This window comes from Zosterops lateralis, assembly GCF_965231275.1.
Source record: "Zosterops lateralis genome assembly, chromosome: 1".
Taxonomy (NCBI): Eukaryota; Metazoa; Chordata; class Aves; order Passeriformes; family Zosteropidae; genus Zosterops; species Zosterops lateralis.
Genome location: NC_139762.1, coordinates 87,335,311 through 87,359,769, shown reverse-complemented (window position 1 = coordinate 87,359,769; position 24,459 = coordinate 87,335,311). Strand labels below are relative to the sequence as shown.

Sequence of the window (24,459 nt, the reverse complement as noted above, 5' to 3'; positions counted from 1 at the left end):
CTGTATATCAAGAAAAATTGCAAAGCAATAGGAGTGTTTGGTGGTTTATATAGCAATATATTTCATAATTTGCCGAAAGATTACCTCTTCCTTTTTATTCACTCCTTTAAAAACAAAAGAAAGGAGCCAGAGAAAACAAACAGCTAAAACCCCCAAACCACACCTTTTCCGAGAGGAAAAAAATGCATGCTGGCTTAAAAATGAGTCTTGATAGCTTACAGTTTTGATTTTAGAAAATATACAGTGGTGAGCTATCAATTGGCTGACAAAAAACCCCATGGGAGTATTGTTGGAAATGTTGAATGCTAATGTGTGTCTGACTTCTGAGCTGTCTGTGAGAAGGCAATTGTTTTAGCTGCTTCTGAGTGTAGTTTACACATAGTTGAGTGAAGATGGATCACTGCGTTGCTTTGTTATCTTTGTAACCCCAAAATCCCACTTTATACAATTTTACATTTCATGATTCTTCATTCTTTTCATGTTTCCCTTTCAAAGAAATATGTAGTAGATGCAATGTTTCTGTATTTTAAGTGATATATTTTTTCTAAATTGTTCCATTTCTGTAGCTGTGTAAAAGAAAAGTCAGCTTATGTTTTAAAGCAGATACACAAAAAAGGGGAGATGGCAAAGTAGTACTCATATAGGTCCTGTCTAGCTTGGCAAGCAGTCTATGTAACACTCATATTATGCAAGTCCTTTGTAGCTGTCCCCTTATAAGTGAGGTATGGTTTGGTAATTGGTATGGTAATTAACCTGGAAAACTATCCTCTGCTTCGCTTGCCAACTGGCTTTAAATGCTGTGATGTTAATTGGTAAACTGATCCAGTGAAGAGAGGCTTGAAATGTTTACAGGCTTGTCTGAATTTAATTCACCTCTTATTTCAATGAATGGCTTTTTCTGTTTGATGGGATGTTCTTTTGTTTGTTTTAATTTGTAAGTACTGGTTTTCAGAGTTTTGGTTTTCATGAAGAGTTATTTTAAAAAAGAAAAAAGCCTAAGCAACAAAATAACTGTTTTTGTAGCATGTTCTTCTTTGATATGAATTTCTGGCTTCATGAATTTATGTATGCTAGAGCTATGCTGTAAAATATTGACATGTTTTAAGGTTAGTTCTGCTTGCCTTACATATGGTGTTTGCATATATATTCCTGAAACAAAGTGTTACTTGATAGAACTGGATTCGCGTTAACTCAAGACTGTTTTGTCAGTTGACAGTAAACAGAATTATTGTCGTGAAACTTGTATTGTAAGTGCAGAAATATGTAGGAAATGTAAAAAGGGATAAGGAGTTTCCTAGTTACAGATGATAAAAACTTGTCTTGACGTTGCCTTTCTACTTTATAGAAGGTGCTTTGGGTTTTTTACTGATTTAAACTAATGCAGTGGCTCATGCATAACCTAGGCATACATTGCAGGGATTACCTGTGATTCTCTTGATAATGTTCACATTTACAGCATGGGAACCACTTTATATTTATGCCTTTTTGTTCTGGTTTAAAACAGGCTAATTTTACAACTTATTTTCTCCTACAAGAAGCATTTGTTAACTTGGAGTGTAATGAGGTCTTCATGATGTTGCAAGTTACTCTGAAAAACAAATAGAGAATTATAAGAACTGTCACTAAACATAATTTTTGTTTTATAGGTTATTCTGCTATAGTTATGAACTCCCGTTTACGAGCCTTAGGTGGGAGGATAAATAACATACGAGCATCAGAGCTACCAAAAGAGAAAACCCGATCAGAAATAATCTGTAACGTCCACTTTTTGGATGGCTCAGTACAAAGCTTCAAAGTCAACGTAAGTTTGGAAAACTACTTTCTTTTTAAAGATATAGAAATTTGTTTGAAAGCTGTAGATGAAAAATGGCATCCTGAGGCATAGTATCTCTTAAAGATGTTGAAGATGTAGCTTTGCCATAACAAATTGCAGAATTACTGCTCATGATGTGGGTTTAAAAAGTGCTCTCTTAATTTACTTTCAAGCCAGCCAACTCCAATGTCATAAAATCATAACATGCAGATTGTATCTGGAAAAAGGTCTTCTATATGATATGGGAACCACGAAGAAACAGATCTGGTGATAATAATCAACTGTGAATAAATAATTCATATTTAAAGGAATTCCCAAATTGGGATGTGCTGCTCCTTCAAAGGACTGGTGAAAAGGACTCCTCCTGAAAGCAGGAGGCCTTATAAATTCCTGTAATGTTGTCAGTACATATTTTCAGAAATGCAAAGATGATGAAGAAATTGTGGAAATCAGTAGGACTGCTCTGTTCAGTCTTTAGTACATCAATACAGTTTCTTTATTTGGGTGTGGGGAGGGAAAGGGGATTAATGGGGGTTTATGCTCTGTATTTTTAGTGTATTTTATTCTGCAAGGTTTATAACCTTTAGTACTGATTTAAAATATCAGTCCATTTTAAATGAAAACAAGGGAAATAGCTTCAGTTCTCAATCAACTTTCAATAGAATTATCTGGCCATGCAGAAGAACTGTGAATAAATTTCAGTAGAATTGTGTGTAAGATTTGAGTGTATTTCTTTATATGGTACTTATTTTATCCAATTTACCTTGTTTGAGAAGAAGCATTTTGCTGAGGAAGCTCTATTTTTCAGATATCTTAGATTACATGGTACTAATGAACATTCAAAACTGCACTCAAAAGCTGTATTTTACCAAGCCTTACTACAGTTTTCTGCAGACTGATTTTGTTTTTTAACTTTGTTGGATATTAATTGAAATATAAATTATCTGTTAGGTTAAAAAGTTTATTTTCACCATAGCACATACAGAATTGGTCTCATTTTAGTATGTATTTTGCATGCTGTGTGTTCATATGTGTGTGTAAAATCGGGGAGTGGAGTAGAAAGAGAGTAAGTAGGAGAAGGAGTAATACATTAGTATACAGTTTCCATTGTTTGTCTCCAGCATGCCCTAGGAATTGCTTTGTGTGTCAGTGAGCTGGCATAATAGCCACCTGCCCTGCACAAGGACCTGTGTAAAATGAGGAATTCAATATGGTTTTAAATCCTTGCATAGTAGTATATTTGTTCTTTGTAAACAGTTGTTTATGCAGCTTTACATGTAGCGCTTGGCCTGAAGATCAACACTATACAAGTGAAATTTGCTTCCCATATCCTCTTTTAAGCAGTGAGTGCAAAATGGGAGCCATTGAGAAGGAACTGTGTAGACCTTAAAGCAGCCTTCTGGTACCTAAAGACAGCTAGAGAGGGACTTTGTAGAAGGGCATGTAGTGATACAACTTCCTACTGAGAGAGGGTAGATTTAGATGAGATATTAGGAAGAAATTCTTTGCTGTGAGGATGGTGAAGCACTGGAATGGGTTGCACAGAGATGGTGCAGTTGTCCCATCCTTGAAAGTGTTCAAGGCCAGGCCGGATGGGGCTTTGAGCAACTTGGAGTAGTGGAAGATGTCCCTGGCCGTGGTGGGGGAGTTGGAGCTAGATGATCTTTAAGGTTCCTTCCAACCAAAACCATTCTATGAGTTTTTTAAAATTCTGAACCCAACTGATTTCTCTCCCTACCTTCAGTGTATCCCTAGTGTACCACTGCTGGTTACCTCCTTCATCAAGGAATTGTAAGGGCCTCCTTTACTGGAGCTGTGATGGTGAACTGCATAGGAGTGATGTAGGACTCATTATTGCTCTACTTAAGACAAGCAGGGAATGTGGCTTCCCTGCTGTGTTGTGGACTAAGCAAAGGAAGAGGTTTCACAGAAGATTTATGTTCTTTGAACTGTCATACTGGTAATGAGAGAGGCTGCACTTTTTTGTGAGAATGGCCCTTCCTGATTATCTAACCTTGATATCAGCCTAAGAAAAGGCTTTGCCACACTCTGGTAGTGTCATAAGGTTCATTTTTCAAATGGGTGTGAAATCAGCTGCAGAAAATTTGTATCCAAATTCTGCTTACATTAGCAGAAAAATTCAACTTTGTGAAGTTTTTGCCTGACTCTGTTTGTGTGTTTATTTTAATTGCCAGCATAATCCAGTTTTATGTCTGTGAGCAAAGAATAACTTGAATCTGTGGTCAGTCTGGGAATCAGCTGAGCATGTACTGAGGGCCAATAAGTTTTGCCCTGCTAGTGAAGATTTTCTGTGTTGCTTTAGAGAAACTGTTTCTCATATCAAGATGTTTTTCTCCACATTTAATTAATTTCTAGATGACATGCTAATTGACAGTTCCATATTTTAAAGAAATTAAATATGCTTATCACATGGCACAATCATCCAGAAGACAAATCAGCAGAAATGTATTAAATGATGTAGTAGTACATTATTGAAACGAAGGTCCTTTCTGAAATGACTAGACATAGATACATGGATAAAAAGACCTACTATGTCTTGTGGATATTGTAAATAAGTTTTCTAAGTTTTTTACTTTCTCTATTTCTACAATTATTGCTGAAATATGTTGAATTTTTTTCCTCTGTCAGAGTTTGGAGAACTGGACCTGAACAGGATCACCTCTTCTAAAGCATAGAGTTCATTGTTTTCTCTTTAAAAGAACTTCAATATTATAAGTGGAAAATTAAGGTTGTGAATTCTTCAGGGTTGTTTGTGGTCTAGTGGTACCTGGTTCTGATCTGTGAAAGTTTGTGTGGATGTTACACTTGGAACAAAGATCAGTCTAATATTCACATATACATAAATATGCTTTATGTTCATTGACATGACTATATTTTTCATCAACAAATAGTAAAAAGTGGAAAAGCAGAACACTTGAAGCATGGCCTTTGTCCGTTTAATAGCATAAGTAGAGTTGGAGAGTTCTCTCATTCTAATGACAGTGGAATAAAAACAACTGAGCATTGCTTTGTCGTGTAGCAGCTCTCTGAACACAGAATTCTTACTTCAAAAGGATTTCTTTCTTTCAAAGTAGTAAGGAGATTATATAGAAAAATGACATTAAAGAAAAAAAAAACTCAAGTGTATGAAGAAACATAAGATAAATTTACTGTAAGTTTAAACAGATGGATATTCCTATGTTGTAATTTCTGTTAGCTTGTTGAAAATGTACATATGCTCAACATACAATGATATGGGATGAAATTAAATTTAATAGAAAGATAATTGATTAAGTAGTCTAAACTTACAACACCGAGAACAATTTACATATTTTGGAATTCTGAACTAGCATTAACATCTTTAAAATGATGGTAGAGCATTCATAGTATCTCAAAATACTGAGTCTTTCAGAGAGCAGGGAGAATAGAGACAAAATTTTCTTTTCATTCTCTAGGAACAAGATCTTTATAGAGCCCACAGAGCTGATTTTCATCCAATTTTGTTACAAAATAGCATGACACTTTTGTAGTCATACTTAGAGGTTTCTTTCTTCTTTACCATTGTGATGAATGATACTTCAGGTGTTTGTTTTCCCAGTAGTTCTGTCTGTAGGAGGGTGAATAAAAACCAAGTATTGTGAAACTGGACAAAGGAAAAAGGAAGGTAGATTTTCCATATGGGTATAACCAGAGGAACCTTCTATCTATTTAGAAACCTGAAGATAGCTGCATAATTTCCTTTCTGAAAATTTGTTCTTATTAATCACTTATCTCAAAGAATATTGGTATCCTGACCAGCTGTAAATAAAGACTTAATTACAAGAGAGCAGGGCCATTTTTCTCTAGGACTTGTTGCTTTGACAGAATAGTGAAGTGATTGGCTATTTTGTTAAATGTTTTTATTTAAAAGTGTTATACTATGGTTTCAGTGAATCAGAAATTTGGATTCATGGTATCACAAAGAGTTCATCAGTATAACCTGTGGTATGTGCTGATTTTAGGTCATCATTATCAAGAAAGTTCACATGGGAGTACAGACAGACACATTCCACTACATTGCTTACAGTCCAAAGAGTATGTTAACTATGCAAGGCTGAAATGGCCCTTCTTGGTCCACTGTTCTGTGCTTCAGTACTTACATGGAACATGTCCAAACTCCAGGCAAAGAATAGAAGGTGCATGGAAGCTGAGAGTTGGAAATGTTCTTTGAAAACCACATTTGAGAAAAAGACTTGACTGCATTTAGTGATAAATGTTGCGCTTGACTTTAATTATATCCAGGCTTTTTTGAAGCCTCCCAGTAAATTTCGAATGTTTCAGTTTTATGATAAGGTTAACTCACCTCTGTCCCTAATGTCACCTCTGTTATGTTCTAAGACTATAATGCATAAGATTTTCACCTGGAGAAAATGTTAGCTGTCATTCTGATATATACAGAATCTGCTCATATATCATGTTTGAGTGTGTTTAATAGGTATTTATTATATTATATATATTACATTGTGCAATAATGCAAATTTGCCTGTAACTTTTGATATAAGCATGCAGTAATTTTCTGGTCTTGCTCTACTTTGACTCATTTACCAGGAATAACTGGTTGGGAAGCATCTCTCCAGTAAACTGACTTTTGGGAAGGGATAAAGCTGGCAGCGTCAGATCACTTCTGAATTGCATTGTCTATCTTAGCTAGTGTTTTTGTCTTATTACCTGCGATTTTTGCTTTTAGATGAGTTGGCTTTTAGTAGTAGTGTTTCCTGCTAGAAATAAATCGATGAGGCTGTAATAATTCAAAAAGTTGCATGAATTGAAGCTTGCATTGTAAGAAATGTTTTTTCCTTTTCTTCCACCTCAGTTAGGTTTCTCCTTCCAGTATTTGAGAAGGAATATGATTGTTAAAATGATCACCTACAATTACTATTGATATATTTAAAATAATGGACAGAAATACAAGTCTTAGAGGTTCTTTTTGATTGTGGCTGTGAGTTTTAAATTTTTAAAACACTCATTAAAAAATGCAATTATGCAGAATTTTAGTATGTCTGTCACCAAGTTTTCCTACTCAGTATTGTTTGATAATACAAGACAGTTTAATGCTACTCTGTGTCCCTGCACGTTGAAAGAACTGCTGTATGAAGTTTCAGACTAGCAACAAATATTTTGTATTGAGACAGGTCAGTATACTCGACTGGAAAGCAGTAAGACAGTATGAAATTTGATGATGCCTTTGAGGACAGTGAGAAAGTGATCTGCCCTGCAGCAGGCTTGTTAGTGCTAGCCCTTTTTAGGGCATGACTTCATAATAAATGCTGAAGGAAAGAATTAGTGGAGGGGAGATTTTTTCAAAGTTAGAGGTGAAATGACTAATCTCACATATATGTTTGTTTTAAATCATTTTGTGAGGCAGAGGAAATGCAGTGGTTTAAAACTCTGTCCTTGGATAAATATTTTGTGTGACCTTTATATAGGAAAATACTGCTCTAAAGTGTATGGAATCTAGAAACGTTATGGGATGGGCCAGGAGTCTGCTGAGGAGGTGGCTGTACATCTTGGTGAAAAGGAGATATTCGATAGTGCAAGGACATTAAAGGGAGTTAATGACTGTCAGATTTCATTAATGTATCACTCTTGAAACATTTTCAAAAAATCTAAATTATTAAGTTTGAGGCCTTTATTAACAACAAAGAGATACAGGAATATGAGGTAGCAGGTTATCTTGAACAAGGAGTAATTGCAGTGAGGGAAATCAGTAGTGTAAACTAATAGCTTTTATGAGATGAGGTAATGTTTTTTTAAGCTCAATTTTCAGTTGCTAACAATAGAGAACAGTGGCAGTTTGCAGACTGAGCTGCTCATGTATTACTGTTCTGAAAAAGATGAGTGCTTTCATACACTAGGCAAGAATCTTCAGGCAGTGTCAAGGAAGTATTAACAGTGTTAGTCTTGGCATTGAGGCAACCCTCCAGGGAATGTCACATGTGGATCCTGGCCACTTGGAGACAAAAGAAGGAAGTTCCACAGGCTGGCATAGAAAGTAAAACTAGGAGCTCTGTAGAAGACTGGACCTTAGGAAAGAGCCTGTTCTGTTTATTCTAGATTAACAAAATCTTCCTTGATTGAATAAGAGCATCAGGTGGGCAAATGAATTCCAGGAAGAGAAAAGGACAGAGATAGCAGACGAGCAAATTAGCTGTGTGCAAAATTACTGCAGAAATTAAAAGAAAGTGGTAGCACTGTGTTCAGGCTCATGCATCTTTTAGGACCAAAGGACACAGGCTGTCTGGTTGTGAATGAGTGTTACAGGCTAAATTAGAAAAGGATGACCTGAAACAGTACATGACAGGCAATGGGTATTGTGTCTGAAGTGAGACTGAATTTGCAAAAGCTTAAGTAGTGCTTAACTGGGAGGTTATCATTACCAGAAAGTGGGGGCAAAGCTTCTGCAGAGGACAGGGAGATATGCTTTACATTGCCCTGTCCTCTGAAATTGTCACTCTGTGCCACTTCCCTGCAGAAGTTAACAACCTGAAGAACTTTACATGCATACTTACCTCTTTAGTCCAAGGTTCAAACAATTTCACCTGAAGTTTATGTAGTTCTTAATGCAGTGAGTCTTGATCACTCCAGGTTCTAGACAGTATTTGACATTAAAAAATAATGAAGGGCTTTTTTCTCTTCACAGTTGTTTAATTTACTAGAAATTGAATTTGACTAATTCAAATTGCCTAGATGTTGTAGGAACTTGTTTTGGCAACGGTAGAATGTAATAGGTGTTAATTATGACTGCTTTAAGTATTAATTTTTGGCCTATCCAACATGAGCTGTAATTGATTTGAAGACAGATTTAAATGGAGGTAAATAGTGTGTGGTTATGAGTTGGTTGATGCAAAGCTTTTAACAGTTCAGAGTAAGAGTTGGTAGATGTCATGAAGGTGAAATAAATGGAAAGTCCTTTACAGGGGGAAACATGCAAACTTCTTGAAAATCTCTCTTTTCAGTAAAACCTTTGAAATTCTTAAGGTTATATTAAGAGCTTGTGTCATTATAGCACTGCAGGCTAGCGAGAAAAATCCATCTATTTTTAAATTTCATTGTAGAAAACCAAGAGCTTAATTAGGAGTGTCCTAAATATTTGCTCTAATGATTGATTAGGTTAAGAAGAACTTAATTCTAATGCCCAGTGTAGCTGAGCAGTGTTCATGTTGTTTTGCCCTCCTCCTATGGTGCAGGGGAGCTAAAATAGGATGTGTTGTAAAGCACTTGACACATTGTAATATTTGAATATCCTGTAGCTATGAATTGTATTGGAATGGATGTCAACATTCAAAAGTAGTGATGTGACGTGCTTAGCCTGGCTCACTTTATACCTAAGTCTCAAAACCTAGGTTAATTTACTAAATAAATTGAAGATTGTGCAGCATGAGCTGTAGGGTCATTTTTAGGTATATAGACTGAAAAATAAATGTTTCTTAAAGCAATGCCAAAGTTAAGGAAACAAACATTTCCTTGAAAAACAACAAACCCCATTATAACTGGGAATTTTAACAAGAAGACTTGAACAATTTAAAATAACATTTTTTTTTACTTAGCTTAGATTTCTTTAATGGGTGGTTGATCTAGGCACTGGGAAAAAAAAAAAAAAAAAAAAAAAAAAACAAACAAAAAAAAAAACAAAACCCTGTGCTTTTAGTACCAGAGGGCAAGAACTGGAACCACATAAAAGTAATGCTGGAATTTTTTTTTTCTAGGAAATATGGAGAGGCAGAAGGCAAGTAAATAGATGCGTAGGTGAATGAGACTAGTGCTGGCTGAACAGCTGGGTTTAAGGTTGGGAGACCCATGGGCACATTGCAAAGGGGGAACTGTGACTGCTGAGCAAGAGAGGGAACTTGCTTGTCTTTACAGAGAAACAATGAGAAGGCTTAGAAATTCATATATGCTGGGGGAGAATGCAATTGTGAGGGGATGGGGAGAGAGAAGGTGAAGGCGTCTGAATTGGGGTGAAAGACTGGAAGCATTGAAATCAAGAAAGGAATTAGGAGATAATGCTGTTGGAAAGAAAGGAGGCCAAAAGGAATAAGAAGTGTTGAAATTCAACCCAAAAATTAGCAGAAGAATCTGCCCTCTGTGGTCTTGTCCTGCCTCATTTGTAATGAAACCTGATATTCTTGAACGCCTTCTTTCATCAAAGTATCTATCCCATCCCCTGTAATTACTGCTTTTGTTCGTAATATAACTTTAGGTGCTGTCAGAAGTGCACACCATAAGTGTGCAATTAGGCTTCTGAGTTGTGCAGGTGTTGTGATGACACTTGAAACTGTCTTAACTTTCTGTTTATTAAAACCCAACCCGGGAAATTAATATGGTCAATGCTAAAAACAAGCTTAGTAATGTCAAGAAATGCCCATTATTTCAGAGGGTGGCATCTGCTGTTTCCATAGGGCCCTTTTGTGTACACATATGGGTAATTTCTGATGGACAAATCTCAGTCTGCATGGTGGAGCTAATGTCCCTGATGGTGCTGGACAGAGCTGCCTGACAACTGCATGGTGCCATGGCTTTGTGTGACAAGGAATGCATGGTTGCGTGGCCCTTACCTGTCACTGACAGTTCAGTTTCTAAGCTGGATTTTAGGCCTATTCTATTTCAGAAAAAAGTGGTATTGGATCAGTGCTGTGGTTTGGCTTTGCCAGAAGCCTGTGTGAAAGGTGGGGAGCGGGAATGTGCAGCTGGGGTAGAAGGAGAGCGTAAAACATTTATTGTGAGATCTCAACTGTTTTCTCTGAAAGTTAAATAAGATGGGAGACTGCTGGAGAGGAAAAGGTATTCTCAGCAGTTGAGTGTTGCATACATTGTTTTCTACACATGTGACTTTACTCCAGAAAAATGGGCACAGCTTTTCACAGAAGGCTAACAGCCTGATACGGTAACACTGAACATTCAAGTCACAAATGAGCTGCTAGGAGTTCTTCTCTAACAGTAGAACGTGTTGGATAACATTCCATCCTCCAAAATAAGATAGGCCAAGTGGGTGCCCTTTGCTTGAAATTTTGGGTTTCTTTCCCCATCTTTTTAAATAGGAAGAATGCTCCTATGAGATAAGAGAAGTCTATGGAATACATTGCTTTTTAAAGCACTCAATCACAACGGTGTTGTACCCCATTAAAAATAATAAAAATCTGTCTTCTGAACAGGACTTACTGGGCTGTTCTATTATTGAAAAAGTTTAAGCAAAGAATTGAATTGGCTTATAAGTGAACACTCTTACATACTCAGCAAGACTGGGGCCAGGCACAGTAATGTGGCTTGTACATTAATTCCTTTGTTTCAAGAGATTATTTTCAAAAAATCAAGATTTTTATTTTTAAGAAATCAGAACTTAATAAAACCAGAGCTGAGTTTTAAAGAATTTTGTTAAAGAATAAAGTGCTTGTCTTTTGCAGTTCAAATAATTTACTTCTGAGCTTTTGTTTGTTTGGTTTGGTGTTTTTTTGGGTTGGAGTTATAATGTGTGCAGATAATTTCTGCTTTTAAGAGAGATATTTGGAAAAATCTTAAACTAATTAGGAAACTTTGTTTTCTTTAATTTTCTTTCTTCCAATTAAAAAAAAGCAAACTGGACTGATTTTTGCTCTGTCCAGCAATTCTGTATACAAAAATCTAGAGCTAAGATGCCATACAGCTCTGCACTCACCAAATACTGTCGTAGGCAAAAGAGATTGAACTTGGGGGTAATCATTGAATTTATTACAAACAACATCAGAGTGGGATGAGAAGTAAAATAAATCTTAAAAACACCTTCCCACCACTCATCCCTCCTTCTCAGGCTCTACCTTCTCTCTTGCAGTGGCACAGGGAGAGAGCGAATGGGGATTTTGGTAAATTTGCCACAGGTTGTTTCTCCTGCTGCTCAGGGAGAGAAGTCCTTTCCCTGCTCCAGCGTGGGGTCCCTCCCACAGGAGACAGTTCTCCACAAATTTCTTCAATGGGCTTCCTACAGGCCACAGTTCTTCGCAAATTGCTGCAATATGAATCAGTCTTCCCTGAGGCGTAGCCCTTCAGGGTCACTGGTTCTACCAGCAAACCTGCTCCGGTGTGGGTTTCTCTCTTCATGGGTCTGCAGGTCCCTGCCAGGAGCCTATTCCACCACTGGCTTCTCATTGATTCACAACCTTCTTTCAAGCATCCACCTGCTCTGGCATGGGATCCTCCACAGGCTGCAGGTGGATCTCTGGCTTTCTTGTGGGACTCTATGGGCTGCAAGGACATGGCTGCTTCACCATGGTCTTCAGAGGAATCTCTGCTCTGGTGCCTCCCTGGTACCAAAATCTAGCCACAGAAGCCCAATACAGCAAGGTGTCTATTACTTATTAGCATATTTTGGATTGCAGTCTTGTTGAGGGTTTGTTGTTTTTTTTTTTTTCCTTTCCATGTTTGGTGGGTTTTTTTAAATATAATTGGTTTGCAGTGTTCTTTGGCAGAAGTTGGCTAATCTGTTCTCTATAATGCCATGGCATGGAGATTCTTGTTTTTGTTTGGAGGAAATTAGACCAGCCTTAGACTTCTGATCTCTGCTGTTTCATACTGTGTTGCACCAATTCTTCTGTGATTCCTGTCAGAAGGGACAATTAGGCAGGAAATGGGGTGGCTGAATGGCAGCTGATCATGTGGACACTGAGGGGCAGGTGGGAGTGCAGGCTGAAATGTGGGATCTTATGGCTGGATTACAGGATCTACCTCCTTTTTGCTTCCATCTTAGTATATACTTACTTTTCCTTTTATTAGCTATGTGGAAGCACAGTGTGCTGCTTTGTGGTGACAGCAGGGGCCAGAGCAGCCCCTCGTGTCTGCAAGCCATCCCTGCAGCTGCTGCTCCAGAGAAGGTCATTGCTCCCACTGTGGGCAAGGGAGGAGTGACCTGCTTACAATTAATTTGCTGTGCCCACATCAAGGGCTGGAATTCATGTCTGTTCATATTGGGAAATTTCTTGTGCTTAAGGAATTTTGGGAAGAAACCCGAACATTTGTCAGAAAAAAGTTCTTATTGCTGAAAAGCTTTGAACTGATGAATTAGCAGCTTTTTTTATTCATGAGTTACATTAGAAAAGAAACCAAAACCAAATTAATTTCAATTAATTGTATCTTAAAATCCATAAGTGTTGCAGGGTTTCACTTCTAAACTTTTCTTGTTTTCAGAAACAAGACACTGGACAGATTTTGTTGGATATGACCTATAACCAGCTGGGTGTGACAGAGAAGGAATATTTTGGTTTACAGCAAAATGAGACTTCAGTAGATTCACCTGTAAGTATAGTTAATAATAAATGTGTGTGCATGTATATGTGTGTATAAATATATACACATGTATGTAAGCACACATATTCGTGCACACACATGCACATAAAGAAACAGTATTTATTTGTAAATATTTTTAATCCATCTAATAGTTTTTCATTTCACAGCGATGGCTTGAACCAAGCAAACCTATTAGAAAACAGTTAAAAGGTAAGACTTGTTTTTACTATCTTAATTATAACTTTGTAGTTCTGTTTTTCTATGTTCTTATGACTAGAACAAATGCATATTTTCCAGATGGTAGATTTTTCTTCAAGAGTGAGTCTTGTGTCTGCCAGCCTTTTCTGCAGATCCTTCTACTTCTTCTTACTCCTACCTGAGTGGAAATAAGACCTGGTAGATCATTAACTCTGATGTTATAGTAGCAGCTCAACCTGGTTTCTGAGCAGTGTTAGACATGCTTAGATGGCCATGAAAGCAGTAGTCATGTTGTGGTGCCAGTAAATTTCTCCTGAGAGGAAAGAAAAGGAAGAGGGGTTTTGATTGAGGGAGGCATTGCCAGTTTCGTGGGTAGGTTCTGGCAATTTCTTGTCTCACATACAAGGAGAAGCCCCAAACTTATGCATTTTTATTAAAAAATAACTAACCAAAAAACCAATGCCTCACACTTCTAGGTGCATTTGTTGTTCTAGTATGTCTTGTTTTATATAGCTTTGGGTAACACAGAATGCTTACCAAAAAAGACCTGGCCAGAGAGCAGCTTAGGAGACTTGAGTGGCACTGTCCCAGTTTGTGCTGTGACACTTGAGCTTTGTTTTTCAGCACTCTCGTTTCTACATTGTGCTACAGATTTTTATTTCAATTCATACACAAAAGTAGCATGTTGGACTTCTGTAATTTAATTATTTATATGCAAGATAGAACTGAGCATTAGCCCAGCTGAGACATCTTAAATATATTTAGTTCTTTTCTCCCTTCTAATACTTAGGGGGCAAAGGAAGCTCAATAATGCCTTTTATGCAAAGTAGCATATGCAAAGTACTTTAAATGAAAGCATTACTACATTTGAGAGTATTTTCTTCTCAAACTTGGTGTTGGGGCATTGGGAGATACTTCTCATAGTTTCTTTTAGTTTCATGAAAAAAATACATGAGATTTCTATGTGGTTGTTCATGTAATTTTTCTGTAACTACAGAGATTAAGATACTAAGCTCTTTCCAGTTTAAACTAAAGATTGATTTGCTCTTCTAAAATATTGCAGGAGGTTTTCCCTGCACGCTTCATTTTCGTGTAAGGTTTTTTATACCTGATCCTAACACACTTCAGCAAGAACAAACCAGGTAATTTCTGTTTGATGTTTGCTTCCATGAACTAAGAATGTATCTTGCCCATGTCTGCAGCTTGGCAAATTATGCTTTATTACATAGATAACTTTGTATAACTCTTGGTATTGAATGCATTTGGAATGGAGAGCTTGATGCCATGCTCATGATGAGTAGTTTCTGATACATACAGCTTATAACTCCAAGATACAGCTGGAGTACAAATTAATACAAAGATGTAGGTGTTAAAAGTACATTTCTTTGCATCTTGAATGTTTTGTTGGTGGGTTTTTGGGTTTTTTTTTTGTGTGTGTTTTTTTGTTTTTTGTTTTTTGTTTTGTTTTGTTTTGTTTTTTTGAGTCTGCATGCCCTAGGTCTATCTTAAAAGTTTTGTATCAACACTGAGTCAGTTTTGAACATGTGTAGTAGATTTAATACTGAGGGTGTGGGAGGGTGGGGTTTATTTTTTTGGGGAAAGAACAGATAACAGTTCTTGTTTTCCAGTTTGCCCATTACTTGCAACATGCAAAGATGTATAATGCTTCAGTTTACAGTAGACTTCTAAAGTTTTCTTTTTCAACTTGTCTCTCAGGTTTTGAGGTGGTGGGATGCATGAATTATAAGCAAATTTCAATTAATTTGTCACAAGATTTTAATTGAATACTTGTTTTGTTTTAATGTCTGTAATTTGGAGTTTCAAATTTGAAGGCACACATTAATCTGGCCATTAATCTGGCATTTCTGTAGCACTTTCAGTGCTTATTTATTTCAGCGACTTGGGTATAATAGTACAACATGTGAAATTATATATCTTGTAGAAAATTAGCTTTTGACCTCTTCTGGTATTTGTTCTAAGATCTGGTCTTTAAGATTCTTCACATACCCACTCTTCAGTATAACTATAAACTAATATTGTCAAACACACTAATAAGAGGAAGACTGAATAGCTTTTGGAGAATTGTTTAAGAGTTTTTTGTCAGCATATGCTGCTAGAGAGATGTCTCATCCTCCATTGGGTAGGTGTGAGATAGACTCTCACAGTCAACCTTCATTGAGATTTGGAGTGTTTTGCCTTTTTTCAATTTTTGTTTTGAAGTTGCATTCAAAATGAGTATTCCAGGAAGAAAAAAAGCCTAGTTCAGTAGTGGTTTGGTTTTTTGTTGTGTTAATTGCAACATTAATACTGAGGCCCTGGAGTTGCAGTAGAGACTGCCAAAGATCTTTAAAAATGTTATGAGACTAAGTGGGTGTATGATTGCATATTTGTAAATGCCACTAATATTGGTTCGTCTGTTTGTGTAGTTTGCTGGGAAATCTAATGAAAGAAAAGTAATATATGTAGCTATTTAAATAATACAATTTAAAAATAAATGCACATTGGTTTCTTTTCCAAAAAATCTTTTCTAGGCACTTATTCTTTCTGCAGCTGAAGATTGATATTGCAGAAGGAAGGTAATGAGAATCTTAAATTTCTCTATAATTCTTTTTAAAATAAAGTTAAAAAGCTTTTTACCTGAGGGTATTGTTGCTGTAAAATTATCCAAATTATCCCATAAATATGCCTTGTGAAACATTTCTCTAAAGGAAAATCACATTGCTAGGAAGTGTTACAAATTTTCTCATAGCTCACTTATCAAGAACAGTTTAGAAGTCTGTTGTGAATGAGCTGTAGGAGATGCTGTGTGTCAGCAGGCACAACATCAGCCACAAAGATATTTAGGCAGGGCTTGGTGTGCCAGGCTTGGGATTCCAAACCTGGGCACCCACTACCTAGTGCAGTATGCTCTCCATGTCTCCTAATTTCAGGGTTATATTGCCTATTTGGTGGGCATATACCCAGTGGTTTATTTGGCTGTGATTTCTGTGTGTTTGTGCATTAAAAAAAATGTAAAAAGGAAAACATGGTCCAAGTATTTGCTGCCAAATGTCAGTTGCCTACAGGTGTTGGCTTTTTTCTTTATAGAGTCAGTTTTGGTTATAAAATCAGAGCTATCATTGTGCTTGGCATTTGGGTAATTTTAGTGTTTATGTCTAGTTTTAAATACACCAGAATGCAGCTATTAAAGTGATGTCCAGAGCCCCATAAAAATCTCTTCTCCTTTTTCTTTCCTTAATAAGCATCTAGTGAGAATTTGAGCATGTCCTTTTCTGATTATCTGATTAGTTACTTCTGTTCACCTAAGGGTTTAATATGCAGTTGTACTGTGCTTTAACAATCAAACTCAGTAAGAAAAAATCAGATACTCTTTGAAGATAAATTAGTCTTCGCATACCAAACTAATTGTGAGACAGTTTCAATAAGACATACATACAGCCTATGTTTAAATAAAAGTATTTCCTCTCCTTTCCAGGTTGTCATGCCCCATTAATTCTGCTGTTGTTCTGGCATCATATGCAGTGCAATGTAAGTAATAACCAACCATTATTTTGTTAATACATTTATTTGACCAACTGCTTTCTTGGCTGTCTGGCACTGAAAAGTCAGGAGAGATTTCTTTCCTTACTATTTGTGCAGAATATTCACTATGCAGGTGCAGGTTATTAAAACAGCTTCCAGAGGCAGTCTAAATAGAAAAAGAATAATTTTTAGGTCCGTCAAAAAAAAAATAGTTGATACAAGAATAATGTTGCCATTTATGTATGCTTCTGACTGCAGACAAAAAAGTCAGGTTTGCTTTGTCAGTGGAAACAAAACCATGAAACTTACTGTGTGTAACAATAGCTAAGAGAAAGCATTCCAAGGGAATAAGTGGTCATCTAGAGAACAGATAAGAGGAAGGTAAACTCATGATTAAGAAACTACAGTGATCTTACACAATGTTTGTTTCATGGAATTTGGTTTGTTAGTTATGTAAAACTGGCCCTTTGCAATACATTTAAGGTGACTCTACATATAAGAACTTACATCCTTCTCATCTGGCTTCAACTGGCAAAAAACCCCTCAAATGATGATACTAGAAAAACATCTTCTGTAGGAAAACCAAATTGGAGTCTGACAATGCCTCACAAGCATCCTCAACAGATAGTGAAAAACAGCTGGAGGAAAACCTTTCTCATTAAACAAATAAAGAAAAAAAAGCAGGTTGAGGGTTTAGTGGAGTTTGCATATTTGTTAAAATAGTCAGGGGAAAGTATGCAAGAATAGTTGTGTAATTATTTGGCTGAGTCTCATTTCTTTTATGGAAAGGCTAACAAGGCCCACAGAAACAATTGAGGTAATTTTTATTTGAAGTAAGAACCAAGCTAAAATAATTAAAGTGTGGTTTTCAAAGAAGAATGTGATAAGCTCTTAGTGTCTGTTGAAATCCTAAGAGTCTATGAAACATTTGCTTTTTTTCTTTTAAGCATGTCATATGTCGCACCTTTTTATAAAATGAAACTGTAATCAGATTCAAGCTTCAGTAAGAACAACTGAAATTTTCCATAGTACGTGGCAGTCCCAGTTTTGGAGCCAAATGAAATGCATCCTGCTCTGGTGTATCTGAGGCCCAGTAAGGGCACTTGAAGGCTGAAACACTCTACACCATTAGGATTGTTAAATGAGTTATTGGTGATCCAGTTGTGCTAAAGCTCAAAAATGAGGAATGCAAAGGTTTTGTCAGGGTGAAATTAATCATGCCATAGCTAGTGCACCCCAAATGCCAAAGTTGTTCCTGTTTCCCCTTCAATTTTATGACTGTTCCTTTTTTAGTGTTTAGGCAAGGATACCTACTAATGCAGTTATCTGTACTAAAGGAGGTACTATAGAAGGACAGTGAAGATTGTCAAAGGGTGCTAGTGTGTTTTGATAATTGTTTTGCATGGTGGATTTCCCATTGAGTTATAGTTGCCTGTTTTTTGTAACTCCTGATAGTGCTTCTTTTACCAGGCGGTGGGGAATTTTTTTTTGTTTCTTCTTTTTTTACTAAAAAAAAAACAGACCACAAAAAAAACCCAAACCCAAAAGTAACCTTATTTTGCTATCTGATTTCCTTTCTGTTGCTGTTTGTATGATACTGATATTTATTCTCTGCATTGGTAAGGAATGAAATGTTTAATAGAAAGACATATTCCCTTAAAGTGCTTTTTTTTTTTTTTTTTTGCTTTTACCTGAGGATGATGGCATAGGAAAGACATTTTTGAAATCAAGGGTTTCAGTCTCCTTACTGAGTCATGTTTGCTGTGATTCCTGTCAATTGAAATTGTTTTAAGTCGTTTTCTATTAGTGTTTTAATTTCTAATCATACTTATTAAGGAGAACTGAAGTTCTTGGTATGAGAAATCCATTGTTTGAGGTTGCCATGAATCAGTTCTACCTGAGCTATTTACTGCCACTTCTTGGCTGCTCTCTCCTTCTTGTAGCTTCCCTTGTATGCAGAAGGGCAAATCCTTGTTATTTGACAACCTTGTGAGTTGTTTATTTAAAAGGTGTAGCAGTTGTTGTTGATGGGAGGGCTGAAGCAAATCTCTTTCTCGGTGTATGGAGTCTGGTGTTTGATATTTCTGCTCTTGTTTCTTAAGTAAACTATTTCAATGTGCGGGTTGTATGGTTGGCCTTCAGAGGCTTTGTCTGAATTTTGCAAGGGGACAGTTTTTGGTAGTATCTGCTGTGTTGCTGCTTCTCTGTAGTGCCCTTTGTGCAGGTATTTGGTTCTGAAATAAAGCACTGACACGTCCCTCTGCCGTGCTGCAGCACACCCGGCGTTGCCTGGTGGGGCTGAGTTACAGGGGAATGCAAGTGGGTGTAAATACTGTGTCTGAACAACATGTGACTGAACCTGATTACGAGCATAGTTCAGACACTTCAAGAGTAAGTTGTTAGTGTATTATCAGGAATGTTCTTTGTGACAAAACAGTTGGTGGATTTTGAATTTATTTTTTTAAAGAACTTGTTAAGGTGTATTTCAAATAATTTCATCATTGTGAAGTTGGGAGGATAGACTCACAGTGAAAAATCCTAATGATAAGTCGTGTGTTTTTAGTAGTGGAGTGGGAATGTTGTGCCGTCTATAAAACTAAATAAGGAAACCTATACAGTACAACTATTCCTTTATTTAATTTAAAATGTCACAAAACTGATATAACAATGCTTGTTTTCCATCCCTTCATGTTGCAAATTGCCATTTTCAGGCCATTGTTTAAATTCCCAGTTACTGGTATGTAAGAAATCCCATGGGTTTTGTGAGAATATATTCTTATTTTAATAAATCCATTGCTGACTTGGGACTTGAATCTGAGGCACAGCAATAATGCCAGAAAAGATATTATGAATGCTTCTAAGCTTGTTTTTTCCTGAGCATCATTTGCTCTTTTCTCCTGTAGTTTTGCTTCTCTCAACCCTGCTTTGAGAACCAGGAATCATCTCTAGCACACTGCGGTCTGCCTTTGGGACTTTGTTCAGAAAGGAGTTGACTGATTGCTAGGGACTCAAATGGACTTTAACCTCCTCTAAGAAGACGAAGGCTGGTGATGATGAAGAGTCAAGGAAAGCTGAACTTAGTGTGAAAGTCTCACAGGAACTGGGAATAAGAGAGTTAGAATTTGGGGAAAACCAGAAGATTGATGTCCCAGAGGTGGAGATGGGCTGTAAGACTTAGAGAAACATCAACAGCGGCTCTAGAGTGAGACCTGACTCTTTCTTCTAACTTGCCTTCATTTTGCCTCACTTTATAGGAATTAGTTGACCCCCCAGCCTTCTTAGTTTAAGGAGACCTCTCTCTTTTCATGGTTAGCATTTGGGGATTTTTCTATGTGTGCTCCCCACCCATGCTTTCTTGAAGTGAAATAGTTCTCAGAAGGACATCTCATGTAAGCTGAGAGATTTGCTGACAGATCAGCCAGGCTTCTGCTTCTTTCCAGGGCATCTTTAACCCTTGTGCCCTAGAATCAAAATCAGACTGGATTAATAGAGAGAATTTGAGCTGAATTTCCAGTATTTGAAATTACTTGCTAGATATGGCTGGGTAGTCTGAGGATTGTGTGCATGTCACATCTGTTCTTCTGAAGCCTGCATTAGTGCTGTTCAGTCAGAGGTACCTTTTATCACATTTTACAGAACCTGTCATCAGCAGTGCCAGTGTTATATGTGTGATGGTGATGAAACTCACAATAAAAGAATCAGCTTGGAGATATTAATTGAAATACATTCCCATTTCCTTCCATATGGTTCACAGAATTCTAGATTGCTGCTCCTGAGTTTGCTAGCATCTCTGTACAACAGATCTTCTAAGAGTGTCCTGATTGTTTATATACAGCAACTTTCCAGCTCTTTTGGGCTGTTTTTCCTTAACTATATTTTACAGTTGTGTTAGGCAATACAGAAGCCACTTCAGGAGATCATTGCTTCAAGTATTGTTTATGTGGTGGTATTCCATTAAACCACAAATAATTTTTTGAACTATAACACTTCAAAACAAGGTACAGCCTCCAGAGTGGAGAACCCCAGATTGGGATACTGGCCAATGCTGTAGCTGAAGGAGCTGACTTTCTGCAGTGCTTCATAGACTTGATACTATTCTTCTGTGTTTTTAAGTTGGATGAACCTATTAAATATTTTTGTGTAACATAACTGAAAAGGGGGAAAGAAGAGTTTCCCAAGGTCAGGGTCCATGTAATACACTCATGGTCACAGCCTTGAGTCGCACCAGGAAAGGTTTAGATTCTGTCCTTCACCAAAACAGTTATCAAGCTTTGGAAGAGGCTGTCCAGGGAAGTGGTGGAGTCATCATCCCAGGAGGTATTTAAAAATTTGTAGATACGGCATGGAGGGATGTGGTTTGGTGGTGGGCTTGGCAGTGCTGGGTTAAGGGTTGGGCTCAATGATCTTAGAGCTCTTGTCCAAACTAAATGACTTTGTGATTCTCAAATGAATAGTGGTGAATGTGCTAAAAACCAACATATATGGCAGAGGATCAGATGCATTAGTTTGGCAAAGCCTCACAACGTTTTGAGAGTACAGGTAACTATTGCTTTAAGTCTTTTATCCCAATACTTTCTCAAAATGAATACTCTTTGTACTTTGGATTATACTTTGCTTTTCTCAATTTTTTTTTTGATTGTGTCTGTGTGGTTTCTGAACTACATGATGTATTTGAGATGCAGAAACAGCAACTCAGTATAATTTATAGTTTTTAATTTGTTTCTTCCTTTTCCTTGTGACTATTTTTTGTGTTGTTGTTTAACAGTGTCTGGGTTTTGAGCTGCTGATTTTTATTTTTTAGTTCTTTTAATAAAAGGCATTACAATGACTGGTTCATTTTTCATTCTGGAGTGGTAAATAACTTGGAGACTACCATTGTGCATGCACAGTTTTCTTTTTTTTTCCTCTACAAATGTTCCTTTGTTTTTATTAATGCCTAATTTCTCATTCTGTCTTACCACAAAATGGCCAGCTGTTGTAAGTGGTCATAGGCAGCTATTTACTGTCGTGCCTAGGCTGAACATTTTGTAAGGGCTCTTGAGTGTGAAGCATTATTTCCTTTTACAAAACAAGTTAGTTTTAACTCACATGACAGCTAGTTCTACTTGTCCTGTAGGGGTTGAGTGGGTTAGTGTTCATGTTCACATCCTTATTTGGATACAGGTTCCACTTGTTAGAAACAACTTTCCTTCTCTCAATATTTACTTCTAAGGGTTTTCGTCCTTTTAGGAATTTCTCTCTGAAAACCATTTTCAACATTGTGTCATTTTGCTCATTCTGATGTACCATTTTAATCTGTCCTTAATAAATGTCTAGGTTTTTATGTTGGTTCTTTAAGACTGAATTCTGCTAGAGCAGATTGTTTTCTGATTCTAGAAACCTTTTAATACTTGAATAATTTGTAATTACTGTCGAGAAACAGTTTATGCCAAGAAGTTCATCTTTTTTCTGTTCTCGCTTTGTGCCAAGAAACAATCACTTAATTTCTAAACAGATTAAACTGCATAGATTAAGTATGTTTTCTTTTTGTACCTCAGTTTTCATATGAAGATTAATCATTAGCCTTTAATACTACATTTCACCCTCATCTCAAGAACATGAGTCATTGTTGCTGCCCTGATTTGGAGGCCAGTCATGTGATCCTTACTGTGTTTTAATCTTGGACTGCAGTTTTATACCTGAGGATTTTTACAATTTATATGCAAGACTCTTCCTGTAGTTGGTTTATTCTGTTCCCCTGTGAACCTGATCTTTATATGTAGTTATCCTTTTTTTAAAACAGTCAACTCAATTCACTTTTGTGCTTTATTCATGTGACCTAAAATATTAAAATTGAAAAACAGTTACAATTTCAGTATGAAACTGCTTGATTCATTTCTGATGCACTTCTCAGGTCTATAGAAAGTTGAAGTTGAACCAGTTTGCAAAGACTAGCTTTCGGAGGCATTCCTTTGGGTCAGTTTGTCCATATGATCTACAACTAATTTCTCATCATGGTTTGCCAATGAGCCATTCATGCATTTCCCTTCTTGTACCTGAAGTTACTTTAAATGCCCATGTACTGAAATAGGTTCTGGTGCTATTACTTTGTATGCATTTTTTATTATTATTTACAAGCTAAGTCAGTAGAATTGGAGAATGATGTCATCTGCACCTTGAAGGATATCTGAACAAATTATTTTTGAAAAAGATATGAAGAATATGTGGCTTGTGTAGGCTTCAGTAAGGCATAGACAGATCCTATGCTCTGTAAACATACATCTCAAGACTTGTGTTTGAAGTACTTATAAGCTCTTATTTTATTGAAAGTTTGTAGAACTAATGTTTTTGCATGTCAGCGTGGCTACTTGGCTATTGAACTCTTCTTTTGCTAGAAATTAAAAAATAAATATACTCTTTTTACTGAATACGGCCTTCTAAATGAATGGTCCATTGCATTCCTTTCTTTAAAGCTTTCCATAAAACTTAACATATAACATATATATTCATATAACAAAGCTTTTCATGTAACTCTAAAATACAATATTCTGATATTCAAATATTAGAGGTTTGTTTGTTTTTTGACTTATCCTTGGTTCCACTTTCTCTCACTTTGCTTTATATTGTTTACCAGTTATAATAAATCAAAGAGCAATAGTGGTCTAGAATGCAGAAAGGTTAAAATATTTTTATACTCTATCTTCATTGAGTTAGTATCTGCTGAGTCATGATCAGAGAAGCAACTATGTCAGGAGAAACTCAGTTTAGAAATAGGTCTTTAATATTTCCTGGCCTTCTGTTCTCTTCTGGAGAAATCCAGTAGAGAGATAGAAGCATCATAGGTTATTATTCTTGCCGACATCTCAATATGTCCTAACTTTTTTTCCTGCTTGGATAATTAAATCTTACACAAGATCATTAGTCTTGCAAGATGTTTCTCTTCTACTGTAACAGCTGGCTAGGGAGTTGGAGAAGTTAAATTGCTCCCCTTGTTGGCATGGCCTCGGGTAGCTAGTAGCAAGAGGGGAAAAAAAACAGAGTAGCCTATTTAGAAGATGAGAAAAAAGGCTCTACCTCATAATGTATGAAGGAATAACAGTTGTCCCCTTTAGAGAAGGTAAAACTACAGTAAAAATATCTTTTCCTATTGCAAATAAAATTGAAGTGTAAAACTATGTTATCTTATTACTGGCAATCTGGTCTTTTCCTATTGGCAAGATTGGAATTCAAACTGCCTGCAACAAAACTTAAAGATGTAGATTGTTTCATAGAAAAGATGGGTTGTGTTAATGACTAGGAAAGGGTCCTCAATCGACTACTGCAATTGTGAAATTGTGGGTTTTATTTTACACTGTTAAAAGCATACTACTTAGTTCTAAAAGTTCCAAATTTTTGCTTCTGTTGCTCTTGCCTTAGACTTAGCATTGACAGGTTTGGACTTATGTCAGTATGTGGATATTCCTAAAAATAATTTCAGTTTCTTATGACATTTCTGTATCTTCTGTCTCGGTTGGTTTGTGGGTTTTTTTGTTTTGGTTTGGTTTTTTCTCATTCTTGTTTTTTTTGTTCTTCTTCAGATAAATTTTACAGTAATGTTCAAATATGTGTTTTGGCTCTCATGCTAAATATTTAGTCCTTTGTCTGCTATTTGCTAA

At 36.6% G+C, this 24,459-nt stretch overlaps 1 protein-coding gene across 5 annotated transcripts in view; it reads left to right on the top strand.

The window, feature by feature from the left end:
* Positions 1 to 24,459, top strand: part of PTPN3 (protein tyrosine phosphatase non-receptor type 3) — a 164,343-nt gene that overhangs the window by 65,241 nt on the left and 74,643 nt on the right. For 4 of the 5 annotated variants that reach the window (XM_083860386.1, XM_083860389.1, XM_083860390.1 and 1 more), the window contains exons 2-7: positions 1,647 to 1,801; positions 13,007 to 13,114; positions 13,258 to 13,315; positions 14,367 to 14,445; positions 15,835 to 15,879; positions 16,779 to 16,831. In XM_083860386.1, coding sequence (XP_083716512.1) covers positions 1,647 to 1,801; positions 13,007 to 13,114; positions 13,258 to 13,315; positions 14,367 to 14,445; positions 15,835 to 15,879; positions 16,779 to 16,831 — 498 coding nt within the window. The remainder of the gene's footprint in view (positions 1 to 1,646; positions 1,802 to 13,006; positions 13,115 to 13,257; positions 13,316 to 14,366; positions 14,446 to 15,834; positions 15,880 to 16,778; positions 16,832 to 24,459) is intronic. The other variant, XM_083860387.1, reaches the window with a different exon arrangement.